The sequence below is a fragment of the Oncorhynchus gorbuscha genome, linkage group LG01 (genome assembly GCF_021184085.1).
Source record: "Oncorhynchus gorbuscha isolate QuinsamMale2020 ecotype Even-year linkage group LG01, OgorEven_v1.0, whole genome shotgun sequence".
Classification (NCBI taxonomy): domain Eukaryota; kingdom Metazoa; phylum Chordata; class Actinopteri; order Salmoniformes; family Salmonidae; genus Oncorhynchus; species Oncorhynchus gorbuscha.
The window spans coordinates 45,996,261-46,014,096 of NC_060173.1; the positions used below are offsets into that span (position 1 = coordinate 45,996,261).

A 17,836-nucleotide genomic window follows, 5' to 3' on the forward strand; every position below is an offset into this window, starting at 1 on the left:
CTCTCTCTGTCTTCTTTCTCTCTCTGTCTTCTTTCTCTCTCCCTGTCTTCTATCTCTCTCCCTGTCTTCTCTCTCTCTCCCTGTCTTCTCTCTCTCTCTCTCTGCTCTCTCTCCCTGTATTCTCTCTCTCTCTCTGTCTTCTCTCTCTCCCTGTCTTATATGGTACACTAGATCCCATAGGTCATCTGAAGCTTCATCTGCGCTCAGCCTCCCTCCTCGCTCCATTACTCTTCTCAAGGCCTAACCCTGGGAGTCTGGGAGGGCGGCTGCATCTCTCCTCCATTTAAAATGTACAAACATGGCTAGAGACAAAAGCCAACCCCCCTCCGTCCCTCTGTTCCTCCTTCCCTCTATCCACCCTCCCCTCCTTCTAACCCCCCCCCCTCTGATGACCACAGTGCAGCTTGTTAGTCACACACATAAACATATACACACACACATACACACAGCGAGCCCAGTGTGTGCTCCTACTGTACATTGTCCATTGTGTGAGATCTCTCTGCTTCTGCTCCAGGAGATGGGCGGAGGTAGTAAGGCTGGGTCAGGGGCCATAGGAGGGGGGATTTCACACAATGAGAATGCAGCCAGGCAGGGCAGCAGAGGCCTGGGCAGAGGGCCCCAAGTAACCCCTTGGCCGAGCCAGGCTCACCTGAACTGACCCTGTGTTGTTATTCTTGTGCAGGGGAAAAGGAAGCTCCACTGACATGCCCTCGGCTTCAGACCCAAGGCCCAGACAGTGAGGGAGAGAGAGAGCCCCAGCTGTGGTTGGATGGGGCTGGCTGGGCTGATATGCAGGGGCTCCAGTCCAGGGTCACCAGAGGGAAAATAAATGTCACACATATGACGATGGGCACCGATCGTGACTTGTGGAATTGTTTTCTTTTGCCAATTGTCGCTCCATTTCTTCCTACTCTCTCCCAATTTTCAAGGGTGATGGAGAGCTACGGCAGTTCAATGACAGAAATCTTGTTTTTTTTTAATAGGGCTAACTCCTCTTAGATGCCAGCCCAGTAATAACCTGAAATGAACACAACTTCAACGTCTGAATTCTTTCTTTCTTTTTTAATCTGGATGTTGAAAAGTTGAAATCAGGTTCATTTTCAGTTCTGAATGAAAGTTGAAAAGACATTTACAGATATTGAAAATACCTATTTTTTGGTCATTGATTTTATGGCAAAATTTCAACTGCACACACATTCTCAATGAAATAACCATTTTATCACGATAATAATTGTTCTGTCTGTTTAATATAGGAAAGAGGAGCCTCAGTAATGGTTACATAGATGTTTTTGTCTTGCTATGACTGTGATATGTTGTTATTTATCTACCTTAGCTGAATACACTGACTGTAAGTCACTCTGGATAAGAGTGTCTGCTGAATGACTGAAAATGTAAATGTATAAACAAACACTTACAAAGCATGCTGGGTATTACTCTAATGAGCTCTGCCCCAAAACAAGTCAAAATGTGGACACTTTACTGTTCTGCACTTTGCTCTACTGTATTGTGCTGTACTTTACTGTACTGTACTATACTCCACTTGTCTTTACTGTACTGTAATGTACTGTACACTGCTGTGCTCTGCAGTACTGTCCAAACTTGTGAAACATAAATGTCTGTGATTGGGCCAAATCAAGGCCAGTCTGTGGACGTTGAAATCAAGGCCAGTCCAGACCAGATCAAATCTGAACCAAACATCAATGTCTACAGTATGTTTGGGCCAAATCATGGCCAGACCAGACCGGACCAAATCTGAACCAAACAGATGTCTATGGTCCAACAACAAGGAAAAAAAGATGTGGGCATCGGTCCGTGTTTATTAAGAAGACATTCCTGGAGATGTTGCCATTCAAACCTGTGTTTTACTCCTGAATAACAGCCCACGTCATAATATCACCGAATAATAGTTCTACATTACAGGTCTAGGATATAAAGCAATTCTCAGCCTATTACTTTCTCATGGATTTGTTGCAATAGAGCGTCTCTATTTCTTAGTATCCATGCTATTACTGCATGTCATTAACATGAATATACTGTAACACCTCACAACAGCAGCAACCCAACCTTTCCCTCCCTCCAACAGATGGCAGTATGAATCACATGATTTACACGTGTCAGAGAGTTTCTCTGAAGTGCTCCTTCCAGAAACCTTGTTTAGATTAACCTACTGTGTTTGTTCCACTCAAGATGGTAAAGCTAGAACAGTTTTTCCCCGAAGCAGCTTCAACACAGAGTAATTATCCATAGTAATTATGCTATTGCCCCTCTGGAAAAAAAAAAGACGAGGCTAAATTTAGACCTGCAGTATATTATATTCTACCTCGACCCAGCCCAGAAATGGACTGCGTCCTAAATGGTAACTTATTCGCTATATAGTGCACTACCTTTTTGACCAGGGCCTATAGACTCTGGTCAAAAGTAGTGCACTATATTGGTACGAGGGTGCCATTTCAGAAGCAGACATGGCCTTTATTTGGACTCAAAATGAACCATGCAATCAGACCAGGCAGTCCAGTCTTTTAGTCCAGTCTGTGAGCAGGAGGTGATATGCTAGATGTGCTAATTAACTGTGACAAGAACTACTATAATTTGAGGCAAGTTTTCATTTCTCTCGTTTATTTTTGCTGTGTGATAATTGGTGTTTAGTAGGCTGACTAGGGTCACACATGAGTATGAATTGGACAGAGCTGTGACAAGCCTGAGCTCTGGACTGAACTGACTGCTTTGCTGTTGTTGTTGTTGTCGTCAAACAAACTCAAACGAACAAAGAGCGGGGCATTTGGCGTTCTGCAGTATTTAGCTGCTGGGTGAGGCTGCTCTGCAGATAATACAGCTGGTCCCAGGGAATGGGCAGGAGGTAAGCCAGGAACGGAAGGGTGTTCCTCTGTCAACACAGCCATTGGGTCCTGGTCCCCTGTCCCCAGTTGGTCCCCACTAAGCCCACGTTCCCCCCCACTGCTCTCCCCCTGTAAAGAGACACTTTGGGACAGACAGGGTTGCAGAGAGGGTTGGGCCTCTATGGGTCTCAGAACAGTGTTTCCCCTACTATTGGTTAGGCTTGGCAGGGTGGGGTCCCAGCCTAGCTTTGTTGTCCCCCTCCTAATCAAATTTGGCCCATGTAGTTTCAGTTAAACATTCAATTGAAAATGTTTGTGTTTTTCAGGCTGCTGTGTTATCCTAAGGGCTTTGGTGCCCCGCCCTATATATAAAAAAAGATTGTGCCACATAGTATGAGTGGGGCGGGGAGGCTGTCTGGTGGTTTGTACCATGTGCTGTTTAGGAGGGTGGGGTGGGTGGGTTGGGGACAGCTGAGGCATCACCTGTCTGTGTATCACATGTCCTTTGACATAGTGAGGCAGACAGCGTTGTCACCAGCCATCCCTGCCCCTCCACAGTGACACAATCCCAGCAGCGGTCAGTCAGTCACACACCCTTCTATGTTGCCTACCCTGGGTTGAAGTTGCCAGCAGGCATAGCTCCCTGAGCTAACACCTATTAGGCTAGGGTGAGGGTTGACTGGGATGTGGACACGAAGCTACACTGAAAAAAATGAAGGTTCTTAAACTGTTCTTCCTTAAGGCTCCTTGGAGAACTCTTGCCCAATAAAGAGCCTTTGAGTTAAGTGTGGGGTTCTTGACGTGGCATCCACGGTTCATCAGAATTCTAAAAGGCACTTGAAATGTATGGAAGTTCTTTTCATACCACGCAGCAAATTGGCCAGTGTTAACTAGTGTTGATTTTTCAATGTAACATTTCTAGTGTTGATTTAAGAGTTACATTAGCACTGTAAATAGTTCCATTTAAACAAAGCGGTTAGTGTTGGTGTTCAAAATTAGAGTTGAACCAAAACCACACCCATCATTATCATCTTTCCCAGCATGCTCTATTTCGGGGAGATTTTTTTTATTGTTTGTTTCAATATCTACATTTTTGTACATACATTTATTAATTCATCTTATGCTACTCAAATATAAATAACAAATGTTTCTAAACTAATCCAATCTGTTACTTGGACTTATTGCAACCATTAGTGATACTGAAATTATTAGTGATACTGAAATGATTAAGATAGTCTCATATGTTACTCTTCCCTTACCTGGCAGTCATTCTGAATGTAGGTTGTGGGTGAATAGAAATTCAAAATGTTGAATATCCCCACTCTGGCTGGATTTTAATAGGAATTACACATCACTTTGCAAACCAGCCAAATGTGACCTGATGTGGCCTGCAAACTATGAGTTTCAGGTCACTGCATTATGGTAAAACTAGGTCCTTAAAAGAAGTCCTTATGAAATATGTATTGTCTTAAATAATTACATTTTAAAGACAACATATTATTCACTTAGGATCTCACTTGGTGAAGGCCACTTGACAGAGCATGAATGAATGCAACAACCATGTCTCTGTCTCTAGCAAACACAGTCATGGCTGGTACGAGTAACTCTTAAATTCACTCAAGGCACCCTGGGAAATATACAAACAAGGCAACCCTACAGCAGGACTATTCAATTCCGGTCCTAGGGGACCGAAACATTTCTGGTTTTGGATCTTAGTAAGGTTCTTCAAAGAACCATCCTATTTATGGTTCTTCAGAAATCCTAAAATGTTTCCCCTATTGCATCGCTCTCCAGAACCTTATTTGGTTCCAACTCGCACCTTTATTTTTAAGAGTGTAGAATTAGGGTTAGGGTTGTTAGTGAGGCTGGGGTTAGGGTTGAACCAGGATGTGGACATGAAGCTAGGGTTAGGGTTGTACCAGGATGTGGACATGAGGCTAGGGTTAGGGTTGGATCAGGATGTGGACATGAAGCTAGGGTTAGGGTTGAACCGGGATGTGGACATGAGTCTGGGGTTAGGGTTGGACCAGGTTGTGGACATGAGGCTAGGGTTAAGGTTAGGGTTGGACCAGGATGTGGACATGAAGCTAGGGTTAAGGTTAGGGTTGGACCAGGATGTGGACATGAAGCTAGGGTTAGGGTTAAGGTTAGGGTTGAACCGGGATGTGGACATGAGTCTGGGGTTAGGGTTGGACCAGGATGTGGACATGAGGCTAGGGTTAGGGTTGGACCAGGATGTGGACATGAGGCTAGGGTTAGGGTTAGGGTTGGACCAGGATGTAGACATGATGCTAGGGTTAAGGTTAGGGTTGGACCAGGATGTGGACATGAAGCTAGGGTTAAGGTTAGGGTTGGACCAGAATGTAGACATGAAAGTAGGGTTAGGGTTAGGGTTGGACCAGGATGTGGACATGATGCTAGGGTTAAGGTTAGGGTTGGACCAGGATGTGGACATGAGTCTGGGGTTAGGGTTGGACCAGGATGTGGACATGAGTCTGGGGTTAGGGTTAGGGTTGGACCAGGATGTGGACATGATGCTAGGGTTAAGGTTAGGGTTGGACCAGGATGTGGACATGAGTCTGGGGTTAGGGTTGGACCAGGATGTGGACATGAGTCTGGGGTTAAGGTTAGGGTTGGACCAGGATGTGGACATGAAGCTAGGGTTAAGGTTAGGGTTAGACCAGGATGTGGACATGAAGCTAGGGTTAGGGTTAAGGTTAGGGTTGAACCGGGATGTGGACATGAGTCTGGGGTTAGGGTTGGACCAGGATGTGGACATGAGGCTAGGGTTAGGGTTGGACCAGGATGTGGACATGAGGCTAGGGTTAGGGTTAGGGTTGGACCAGGATGTAGACATGATGCTAGGGTTAAGGTTAGGGTTGGACCAGGATGTGGACATGAAAGTAGGGTTAGGGTTAGGGTTGGACCAGGATGTGGACATGATGCTAGGGTTAAGGTTAGGGTTGGACCAGGATGTGGACATGAGTCTGGGGTTAGGGTTGGACCAGAATGTAGACATGAAAGTAGGGTTAGGGTTAGGGTTGGACCAGGATGTGGACATGATGCTAGGGTTAAGGTTAGGGTTGGACCAGGATGTGGACATGAGTCTGGGGTTAGGGTTGGACCAGGATGTGGACATGAGTCTGGGGTTAAGGTTAGGGTTGGACCAGGATGTGGACATGAGTCTGGGGTTAGGGTTGGACCAGGATGTGGACATGATGCTAGGGTTAAGGTTAGGGTTAGGGTTAGGGTTGGACCAGGATGTGGACATGAAGCTAGGGTTAGGGTTAGGGTTGGACCAGGATGTGGACATGAAGCTAGGGTTAGGGTTGGGGTTGGTACCAGGATGTGGACATGAAGCTAGGGTTAGGGTTAGTGTTGGACCAGGATGTGGACATGAAGCTAGGGTTAGGGTTAGGGTTGGACCAGGATGTGGACATGAAGCTAGGGTTAGGGTTAGGGTTGGATTTAAGGCCCCGGAAAATGAGGAAAAACACAGTAACAAGAAAGGCCTAACCCTAACCTTAACCCTGTTCAGAACTCTAGCTTGAGCCCTAACCCTAACCCTGTTCAGGATTTTAACCCTAGCCCAGTCTAGCCCAGATTACATGTGGTCTATCTTCTTAACACAGCTATGTAGGTCATGATAAACATTGTAGTCTAATCCGAGGCTTGTTCTAACCTTTTGTTATTTTGCTTCCTTCCTACTTTGATGATTATATGATTCCTGACAGAATCATCGCTGTGGGGGGTAAGGGTTAGGGGGTCTTATTGTATGTGATTTATTATCCTTCATCCATGGTTTCATATCCCAATAACAATGAGTGATACCCAATGTCCTGGTCTACTATAAAAGTGTCATGGCTGTCAAGCACACGCACTCAGAGATGGATAAGAGGCGCCTAATCCTCAACACACCAAAAAAATACCAGTAAAGTCTGAAATGTGAATTTCAGACAAAATACTGCATGGTTCCTCACTATCAGTTATGACTGGAATGAGAGTCTACAAATTTCAGTCTGTCTGTTGTATGAGATGCCATGGCTCCTTCACATACTTTGATGTACTTTCCTCTTCCCTTCAACCTCGTCAGGATCCATTACCAGGTATCTCAATGACCATAGAGTTTGCCAGCTTGTTGTCTTAAAAAAACGGAAATGACTTACCTCTGGTTCGTTCAGCCATTCCTATGGGGAAAATGAATGGGGAAAGACTAGGGTTTTGGGATAAACACCGAAAATAAGGTCTGAGGTTAACACAGGCTTAGGAGATCATATACCTTTTGTTCTATGAGATAATAGCAGTCAGTTTACATGAACTTTATGAGTTATAGTTTATGTGCTTTTTCTGATGACATAAATGCTTCAAAATTCACAAAATGTGACGTTAGCTGATGAAGATGATCTCATAGAACAAAACGTATCAGATCTCCTAAGCCTGTGTTTACCTCAGACCTTATTTTCTGCACTTATCCAAAAACCTTACAAAAGCTCCATTCATTTCCCCATAGGCTTTGTCCAATGAACGTAACTCATGTATATAACACGAGCTAGTTCCTACAAAAAGACGCCATTACCATTGGTCTCTATTGCATTTATAAATCAGGTTAACAAGCAGTGTTAAGTGAAGCCTAAGATAGTGCCTTCCTGAAAAGATAACTGGATAACTCAGATATGAAGACGCAAAGCAACGACGCAGTAAAGATCTGTAAAAACTCATTGATGTTCAGAAAGGGGTGTGCGCACGTGTGTGTGTCTGTGTGTCGGCAGACAGTCCGGGTAATAGAAAGAAGTCACCTGGTGGAGATGCGATGTCCCTATCAATTGGGTGACAGACACACACACCTCTGTTTACAGTTGAAACACCATGTCAACAGTAGCCATGCAGCCACAGCTCCTTGTGTGTGTGTGTGTGTGTGTGTGTGTGTGTGTGTGTGTGTGTGTGTGTGTGTGTGTGTGTGTGTGTGTGTGTGTGTGTGTGTGTGTGTGTGTGTGTGTGTGTGTGTGTGTGTGTGTGTGTGTGTGTGTGTGTGTGTGTGTGTGTGTGCGCTAAGAGCCTCCCACTCCTGGATCACTCAACCGGCCCAGCTGCTATAATGAGTGGTTTTAGTAGGTAGACCGTGACAGATAGACAAACATGTTATTATATGCCACTGGTCTGTCATTGGGATGGGGTCATATTAGAGACCTGGCATCGCGGACAAAAGAAAGGCACAAACTCAGGGACACTCCTCAACTGCTGCACCCATTTAAATGTCCTTACTGATTGACTCTAGTCACGCACATATAATTACTAGATTTCCACTTGATGGGCCAGCTGCAAAGTCAAAATTGGCTATATATCGTAAAAATTCATAAAAAATGTAAGGTTAGGTTTAGGCATAAGTTTAGAAGTGTGGTTAAGTTTAGGGTTCAAGTTCAAGTGTTATTGACACATGCACAAGTGCAGTGAAATACTTCACTTGCAAGCTCTGCCCAATAGTGCAGTAATCAATATCAAAATAGTATAACTAAAAGTTTTAAAATATATACTGTACAGTGCCTTCGGAAAGTATTCAGACCCCTCTACTTTTTACACATTTTGGTACTGTAACGGCCGTCGATGGTGGAAGAAGGTGAGGACCAAGGTGCAGCGTGGTTTGTGTCCATATTTATTAAAATTAACATGGAAATAACAAAATAACAAAGAGAAACGACCGAAAATGGCTGGTGCAGACACACAACAGAAAACAGAAAAAAAACAAATCATCCACGAAACACAATAGAAAACAGGCTCCCTAAATATGGTTCTCAATCAGGGACAACGATTGACAGCTGCCTATGATTGAGAACCATACCAGGCCAAACACAGAAATAGCAAATCATAGAAAAACTAACATAGACAACCCACCCAACTCACACCCTGACCATACTAAAACAAAGACATAACAAAATAACTAAGGTCAGAATGTGACAGTTACGTTCCAGCCACATTCTCAAATGGATTAAATAAAAATTATTCCTCAGCAATCTACAAACAATACCCCATAATGACAAAGTGAAAACAGGTTTTTTGTATTTTGTGCAAATTTAAAAAAATAAGCAGAAATACCTTATTTACATAATTATTCAGAACCTTTGCTTTGAGATTTGAAATATAGCTCAGGTGCATCCTCTTTCCGTCGATCATCCTTGAGATATTTCTACAACTTGATTGTAATTCACCTGTAGTAAATTCAATTGTTTGGATATTCGCAGTTGACAGTACATGTTAGAGCAAAAACAAAGCCATTCGGTCAAAGGAATTGTCCGTAGAGCTCCGAAATAGCATTGTGTCGAGGCACAGATCTGGGGAAGGGTACCAAAAAATTTCTGCAGCATTTAATGTCCCCAAGAAAACAGTGGCCTCAATCATTCTTAAATGGAAGAAGTTTGGAACCGCCAAGACTCTTCCTGGATCTGTACATCCTGCCAAATTGAGCAATCGGTAGAAAAGGGTCTCGTTCAGGCGACTCCCGCAAAACACCAGCCTCAGCCTCAAAGTGCCATCAGAAATACAATGTAGACATTGTTAATGTTGTAAATGACTATTTAGGTTGGAAACTGAAGATTTTTAATGGAATATCTACATAGGCGTACAGAATAGAAAGAGGAGTGGGAGGCCCCAGTGTTCAACTAAGCAAGAGTACAAGTACATTAGAGTGTCTAGTTTGAGAAACAGATGCCTCACAAGTCCTCAACTGGCAGCTTAGTTAAATAGTACCCGCAAAACACCAGTGTCAACGTCAACAGTGAAGAGGCGACTCCGGGATGCTGGCCTTCTCCGCAGAGTTGCAAAGAAAAAACAATATCTCAGACTGGCCAATAAAATTAAAAGATTAAGATGGGCAAAAGAATACAGGACAATTGACAGAGGGACTCTGCCTTGAAGGTCAGCATCCGGGAGTCGCCTCTTCACTGTTGACGTTGACACTGGTGTTTTGCGGGTACTATTTAATGAAGCTGCCAGTTGAGGACTTGTGAGGCGTCTGTTTCTCAAACTAGACACTCTAATGTACTTGTACTCTTGCTTAGTTGTACACTGGGGCCTCCCACTCCGCTTTCTATTCTGGTTAGAGACCGTTTGTGCTGTTCTGTGAAGGGTATAGTATACAGCGTTGCACGAGATCTTCAGTTTCTTGGCAATTTCTCGCATATAATATCCTTCATTTCTCAGAACAAGAATAGACTGATGAGTTTCAGGAGAAAGGTCTTTGTTTCTGGCCATTTTGAGCCTGTAATCAAACCCACAAATGCTGACGCTACACATACTATATACATAGCCCACCTATAATTTAGCCCAAACAACTACTACCTCTTTCCCTACTGTATTTAATTAATTTATTTATTTATTTATTTTGCTCCCGATTATTTTTATTTCTACTTTGCACATTCTTCCACTGCAAATCTACCATTCCAGTGTTTTACTTGCTATTTTGTATTTACTTTGCCACCATGGCCTTTTTTTGCCTTTACCTCCCTTATCTCACCTCATTTGCTGACATCATATATAGACTTGTTTATACTGTATTATTGACTGTATGTTTGTTTTACTCCATGTGTAACTGTGTCGTTGTTTGTGTCGAACTGCTTTGCTTTATCTTGACCAGGTCGCAATTGTAAATGAGAACTTGTTCTCGACTGGCCTACCTGGTTAAATAAAGGTGAAATAAATCAATAAAAATACTCAACTAGTCTAAAGAAGGACAGATTTATTGCTTCTTCAATCAGGACAACAGTTTTCAGCTGTGCTAACATAATTGCAAAAGGGTTTTCTAATGATCAATTAGCCTTTTAAAATGATAAACTTGAATTAGCTAACACAAAGTGTACGCCTATGTAGATATTCCATTAAAAATCTTCAGTTTCCAACCTAAATAGTCATTTACATCATTAACAATGTCTACATTGTATTTCTGATCAATTTGATGTTATTTTAATGGACAATTTTTTTTTGCTTCTCTTTCAAAAACAAGGACATTTCTGAGTGACCCCAAACTTTTGAATGGTAGTGTATATAATAAAGAAAACACGAGAAATAGGAGAGGGAGCTATATACAGGGTCAGCGCTAATACCAAATGTACAATGTGCAGGGGTACTGGAGTATTTGAAGTAGATATGTACATATAGGCAGGATTAGGAGAAAGTGATTGATAGCAGAAAAAATCATATTAATAGTAAACTAGCAGCATAAGCAGTAGCATAAGTGGTGGGTGGGAGTGGTGGTGGGTGTTTGTATCTAAGTGTAAGTGTGTGAGTGAGGGTGTGTGTGCAAGTGTTACAGTATAGGTGTGATAGGCAGATATACATGTCGACAGGGCTGGAAAGTGACTGGTAGCAGGAATATATAAATAATTGTGGTAATAAGGCAAGGGTTCGGGTTAAAATCAGATTGTATGACTTTGTGGCTGTGCCAGCTAGTAACTACCCTGCAGAGCTGCCTCCAGTACATGAGTCATCTCAATAAATGCCAACCTGCCAGTCAAGCATGGGTATAATATGGCCGTCTCTGTTGTTTGTTAAATGTCCTCCCTGTAGTCACCCATCCTACAACATGTGCCCTTCTGTTGTTTATTTTGTGTGTGTTGTATAAATAGATATTCCAGATGGACCATAAGATGGAGGCAGTGCTGAAGATCTTGGTGGACCAGTACAAGCCCAAGGCAGAGCTGCTCCTGAGGGCCCCAGCCCCTCCACCCCCAGCCCCCTACAGCTCCCGCATCAGCATCGTGAGACGCCAGAGCATCGGCGTCAGCTTGGACGAGGGGCGGTGATGTCACAGTGGACAGAGAGGCGCCAGTGATGGAACCACCAGGGGCTAGGACCAGGCATGAGATATTAGCTGCTTGGCCAGGAGGGCACAGACTCAAATAAAGAAAAAGAGGGTACTCCTGTTACTTCATTAGGAAGGTGGTGTAGTTTGGCTACTCATACATGTAGTACCCCATGCTACACTTGTCTCATAACCCCCAAAATACCTTCATGTCACTGTCTTTGACCTCTGACCTTAGAGAGAGAATGTGAACAAGTCAACTCCTGCTTCTGTTCCCCTCTGGTGAAGAGGTGGGCTTGTCTGAAAGTTACGGGAGGTAGAGAACTTTGAGAGGTAACATTGCAGCAGTATACTGACAGCCACAGGCATACAGTCATGCCGTCCCTCCTCCGTCCCCCACATCATGGTGAACGGGGATACGGGGTTCTCCTCTTCTTCAGAAGTTTTTTTCTCTATCCCCTTTGTAATAGCAGCACTGTGAAAACCTGCTGCTGAAACTTCCACAGCATAGAGTGTAGGGAAAGCACACATAATTCCCCTTTAGTTACATAAGATTAGCCTGCCACTTTCACTCCTCTGTAAATAGTCACATAAGCTATGCTAATGTATTCAACTGTATTCATTCAGTGAGGCACATCAGAGCACTGATTATTATTATCATTTCCAAGCAAACCAACACATTAATGACATTATTAGGAGCACTCACTAAAGAACACAGCAGACCAGAAGTCTAACAGAGGAATTCTTCAAATCCTACTGATGATCTTGGCACCATAAAAACCTAAATACAGCACCCACTATTTCCATATGGCCACCAATTCATTTCAGCTTACTGTATTTAGGCCTGGCGTATGTTTGTAGGTAGTTATCAAGTGACATAGAGAAGGAGCAGGAGATGATCTGTTGACTTTGCCCGGAGTGTGTGTCTGTTAGTGGCTGGGCCTGTGCTGCTGGAGCAGAGTAGAGGGGGGAAAAAGCTCTGCAGGAACTAATCTGGCGCTGATTTACGGCTACGGTTAAGCTAATAAAAATAGCAAAACAGCCGTGACAAGGCAGAGTGCAGTACTACAGAAATACAGTGATAGAAAGAACAGTATGGGGAGTTATGGTACGGCCTTTTGCAGTTGACTCAACACCCCGTGCCAAGATTTTCACTCGGATATGCCTATGAACCACTTCACCACCCACCCTTCTTCATGCTAAAACATTTTTATTTTCCTTCTTTGGACTCCAACTGCTGTATGCAATTTGAAATGAATTTTCCCCATTAGAGAGCTGATTATTTTTCATTCTCTTTCTAATTAAGTGCTGAATTCCTGGTAAGGGGAGATTGCTCTGTGTGTGAGTTGACTAATGAAAATAAATACTGGAAAAATGTGTACAATTTAAACAGTAGGCTTACATAATTTAGTGTGAAGGCCCTGAAATATCAGGCTACCACAAAGAGAGAGAGAGATGTACCATGCTTTGATTTCAAAGCCCTTTAAAGCATTTGAATAGAAAGAATGCTTCTCTTTTAGTTTCTCACATATTTCTCGACGGCCGGGACCCAGCTGGGTATAGCCAGTAGAAAATATTTTTTTAAATAACCAAGCTATGAATGCAAGCCCTTCCATTATTATAGTATGAGAGAGAGAGATAGACAGAGAGACAGAGAGAGAGAGAGAGAGACAGACAGACAGACAGACAGACAGACAGACAGACAGACAGACAGACAGACAGACAGACAGACAGACAGACAGACAGACAGACAGACAGACAGACAGACAGACAGACAGACAGACAGACAGACAGACAGACAGACAGACAGACAGACAGACAGACAGACAGACAGACAGACAGACAGACAGACAGACAGACAGACAGACAGACAGACAGAGAGAGAGAGAGAGAGAGAGAGAGAGAGAGAGAGAGAGAGAGAGAGAGAGACTCTCCACTACTAGTATATATTTTATTGTTTTGCCGTGGTTGAAGATTAGTTGTATGTATTTTCTATTAACAGGTTGCTTTTTAAAACAAGTTTCTTTGACATAACTGCGCCACATACATCTGGCTGACCTGTATAGTTTTATAAGAGTTGTGTATAATAACATTGCCTCATATTTATTATCATGTGGAACGATCAACCTGGGAAGTCTCCTGGTCTGTTGAGAGATGATGAGAAACAAAGAGTGTTTTAAAACGGATTGGAATGACTGTAAATTATATTCACAACCCTCTGTAAATCTGGTGTAAATAAAAATCTATTTCATTATATTTTCTGGCCTCTCCTTGGGCTCAGTGTTTCTTGATTACCAGCTCATCTTGTCTATAATTTGCTTTCTTTGGACTCAATCCTTCGTTCTTGGCTGCATCTGTTTGATTTGCCACGTCAGGTCAAGGTAACCCATGGCCTCTCAATCCCACAAAGTTTTTAAAAATACTTAAATTCAGTGTTTCTTCTTCACACTGCAATCAGGGGAGAAAAAAGAAGTTCACTGTGCCTACTTTGAACTTCAATATTCCATAACCATTCAGGAGTGATGGAGGCATGTGGGCAGGGGAGTGAGAGAGAAAGAATACATCTCAAATTACCACTCAATTATATTTCCCTTCAAAGGCCAATAAATACTGGGGATAGCCCAAGAACAGCACGGCCAGAGCGGGGAGAGAGAGAGGTCTCTGGGGAGGGGTGGATTGAGGGGAGGAAGGCAAGAGAAGGAGGATTGGGAGGTGAGGGGAGTAGACGAGTAGACCAAAGCCATTTTCAATTACCCAGAGAGCCACAGCCCAGCCGAGGTGTTATGCTGCCATTGTCCTCCCCTGGTTTATGTCAGTGGTGGGGGACCTTGATAGCCCCTGCCCCCTGGTCTCCCCCTGGTCTAGCTGCTGTTTACTGAGCCAGCTCAGCTCTTCCTGGTCCCTACTACTCCACTTTCATCTCCGACTCCCCACTTCAAACAAGGTTTTAGTGTCAGAAGAACACACGAGCAGGATCACAGGCTAAAAGCATGGAGCACACAGAGAATGTGACTGCCGATAGACTGCCGATAGGTACTTATCACAGTAAGGGGCAGTTCCTTCACTTGCTAGAACAGAAGAAGTACCTGCTGTGTACCGATGAATCTGAAGTCTCTACTTGTAGAATCGCAATGCTCGGCAGTGGCCGACAACTTGACTTTGAGCCAATCAGAGAGCACGAACCTCCGCGTGGGGGAGCTGAAAGGATTGATAAGAAAAATGTAAAAATACGGCACCTTTCGCGGTGTAATCCACCCCCTTTTCATCAGAAGCTGCATCATACATTTTATTTTCTAGAGGAAGGAGCTTTGTTCTTGAAGAAGGATTTATTTGTTAGGTTTGATAATATACACTAGCCTATTAGTTAGCTAGCTAAACACACTTCATATGAAATGAATGGGGTAGTAAGTGCAGCACAATACACACAACACTAAATGCTTTCCCAAGCTAGCTATCTGGCCACTGGAGCTAGTACCATTATAATTAAATCACAATGGATTCGTTTCCATGAAGCAGCTGCCTGCAGCTGGCAGCCAAGAGTCAATGCAGTGTCTTTACTTTACCTAGCTAGCACAACAGCTAGCTAGCAAATCATGCTAACCATTTAGCTAACTTTAGCCAGCTAACTAAAAATGTATATATGGGCTCTATGCGATTATGGCGAGTGAATTCAATTGTTTCATTGTTATCTTGTAGCTAATTATCTAGCTGTGGCCATCTGGCTAGTATCAAGGGCTTTCTAAAACAATAGCAACATTATCCCTAACATTGACTATACCATAAAGCGACACATTGCCAAACAACACCACTGCCACCTTCTGGTTTGGAGTAGTTTAACAAGGCTCAGTGGCTGACGACTTCAAGGTCTTTGCTGTGGGAGCACAAAAGAGATTGACTGCCGACACTCTGTTCAGAGGTGCTAAGTACTATCGGCAGGCAAACCTAGCATCAAGAGATGCTCGGTGTGTCTGAGCATCAGGAGAGAGCCAGCAAGAAAGTGGAATATAATGTAGCTCTGTGTGGGATGTAGTAGCCTATACCCTCATAACTTGTGTTGACGATAGCGTGTTACGGCATCTGAGAAAGTTATATATAAACAGTAGTAGTGGAAAGTTTGGACACACCTACTCATTTAAGGGTCTTTCTTAATTTTTACATTGTAGAATAATAGTGAAGACATCAAAACTATGAAATAACACATGTGGAATCATATGTCATCCTTTGCCTTGTTGACAGCATTGCACAGTCTTGGCATTCTCTCAACCAGCTTAAACTGGAATGCTTTTCCAACATTCTTCAAGGAGTTCCCACATATGCTGAGCACTTGTTGGTTGCTTTTCCTTCACTCTGCAGTCCAACTCATCCCAAACCATCTCAATTGGTTTGACGTCGGGTGATTGTGGTGGCCAGGTAATCTGATGCAGCACTCCATCACTCTCCTTCTTGGTCAAATAGCCCTTACACAGCCTGGAGGTGTGTTGTGTCATTGTCCTGGTGAAAAATAAATGATAGTCCCACTAAGTGAAAACCAGATGGGATGGTGTAGCACTGCAGAAGGCTGTAATAGCCGTGCTGGTTAAGTGTGCCTTGAAATCTAAATAAATTACAGACAGTGTCACCAGCAAAGCACCATCACACCTCCTCCATGCCTCACGGTGCGAACCACACATGCGGAGATCATCCGTTCACCTACTCTGCATCTCACAAAGGCGGTTGGAACCAAAAATCTCAAATTTGGACTCATCAGACCAGAGGACAGATTACCACCGTGTTTCTTGGCCCAAGCAAATCTCTTCTTCTTATTGGTGTCCTTTAGTAGTGGTTTATTTTCAGTAATTTGACCATGAAGGCCTGATTCACGCAGTCTCCTCTGAACAGTTGATGTTGAGATATATCTATTACTTGAACGCTGTGAAGCATTTATTTGTGCTGCATTTAAAAAAAATTGTGCTGAGGCTGGTAACTCTAATGAACTTGTCCTCTGCAGGAACAGTACCTCTGGGTCTTCCTTTCCTGTGGCGGTCCTCATGAGAGCCAGTTTCATCATAGCGCTTGATGGTTTTTGCGGCTGCACTTGAAGAAACTTTCAAATTTCTTGAAATTTTCTGTATTGACTGACCTTCATGTCTTAAAGTAATGATAGACTGTCGCTTTGCTTATTTGACCTGTTTTGGCCATAATATGGACTTGATCTTTTATCAAATAGGGCTATCTTCTGTACACCACCCCTACCTTGTGACAACACAACTGATTGGCTCAAACACATAAAGAAGGAAATCAATTTCACAAATTATCTTTTAACAAGGCACACCTGTAAATTGAAATGCATTCCAGGTGACTACCTGATGAAGCTGGTTGAGAGAATGCCAAGAGTGTGCAAAGCTGTCATCAAGGCAAAGGGTGGCTACTTTGAAGAATCTCAAATATAAAATATATTTTGATTTGTTTAACACTTTTTTGGTTTCTACATTGTTCCATATGTGTTATTTCATAGTGTTGATGTCTTCACTGTTATTCTACAATGTAGAAAATTGTACAAATAAAGAAAAATCCATGAATAAGTAGGTGTGTCCAAACTTTTGACTGGTGCTGTGTATCTCAGGAGACCTGGAATATGGTATTTAAGACTGGGCACCTTGAGGGCCCCATGCAGGCCCAACAACGCAGAAAGCCGATACCGGTGAACAGGTGTGTGTTTTTTGTGTGTGTGTGTGTGTGTGTGTGTGTGTGTGTGTGTGTGTGTGTGTGTGTGTGTGTGTGTGTGTGTGTGTGTGTGTGTGTGTGTGTGTGTGTGTGTGTGTGTGTGTGTGTGTGTGTGTGTGTGTGTGTGTGTGTGTGTGCGCGTGCGTGTGCGTGTGTGTGTGTCAGAGAGGGACATAAACAGTGTCAGCAGCAGCTAATGCTAGCCACTCCATCGAGAGTCCCTAAATAGCGAAGGGCAATAGTTGGGTTCAAGACAGCTGTTGTTGCTGCTACTGTGGCTCCTCAGCCACTGTCAGTTAGTGTTCAAGCATAATTCAAATTCCCATTCAAAATCCCCTCACCCACTTTTTGCAAAGGGCTCCATCAAACATGTCATACAAAGCCAGTGGAGTACAATGTCATTTATTCTAAAAAATCCATCACAGTGGAATAAAAATAGCATATGTCATTCAAAGTAGTACTGTGTCGTCAAGCAGACAGCAGTGAGTGCTGTCCTTAGGGACCC

At 43.3% G+C, this 17,836-nt stretch overlaps 1 protein-coding gene across 2 annotated transcripts in view; it reads left to right on the top strand.

Moving 5' to 3' along the window:
- LOC124038456 (potassium voltage-gated channel subfamily KQT member 1-like) overlaps positions 1–13,368 on the top strand; it is a 298,643-nt gene extending 285,275 nt beyond the window's left edge. For both annotated transcript variants that reach the window (XM_046354373.1, XM_046354363.1), the window contains one exon: positions 11,453–13,368. In XM_046354373.1, the coding sequence (XP_046210329.1) occupies positions 11,453–11,629 (177 nt within the window). In that variant the 3' untranslated portion in view covers positions 11,630–13,368. The remainder of the gene's footprint in view (positions 1–11,452) is intronic.
- The last annotated feature ends 4,468 nt before the right edge of the window (positions 13,369–17,836 follow it).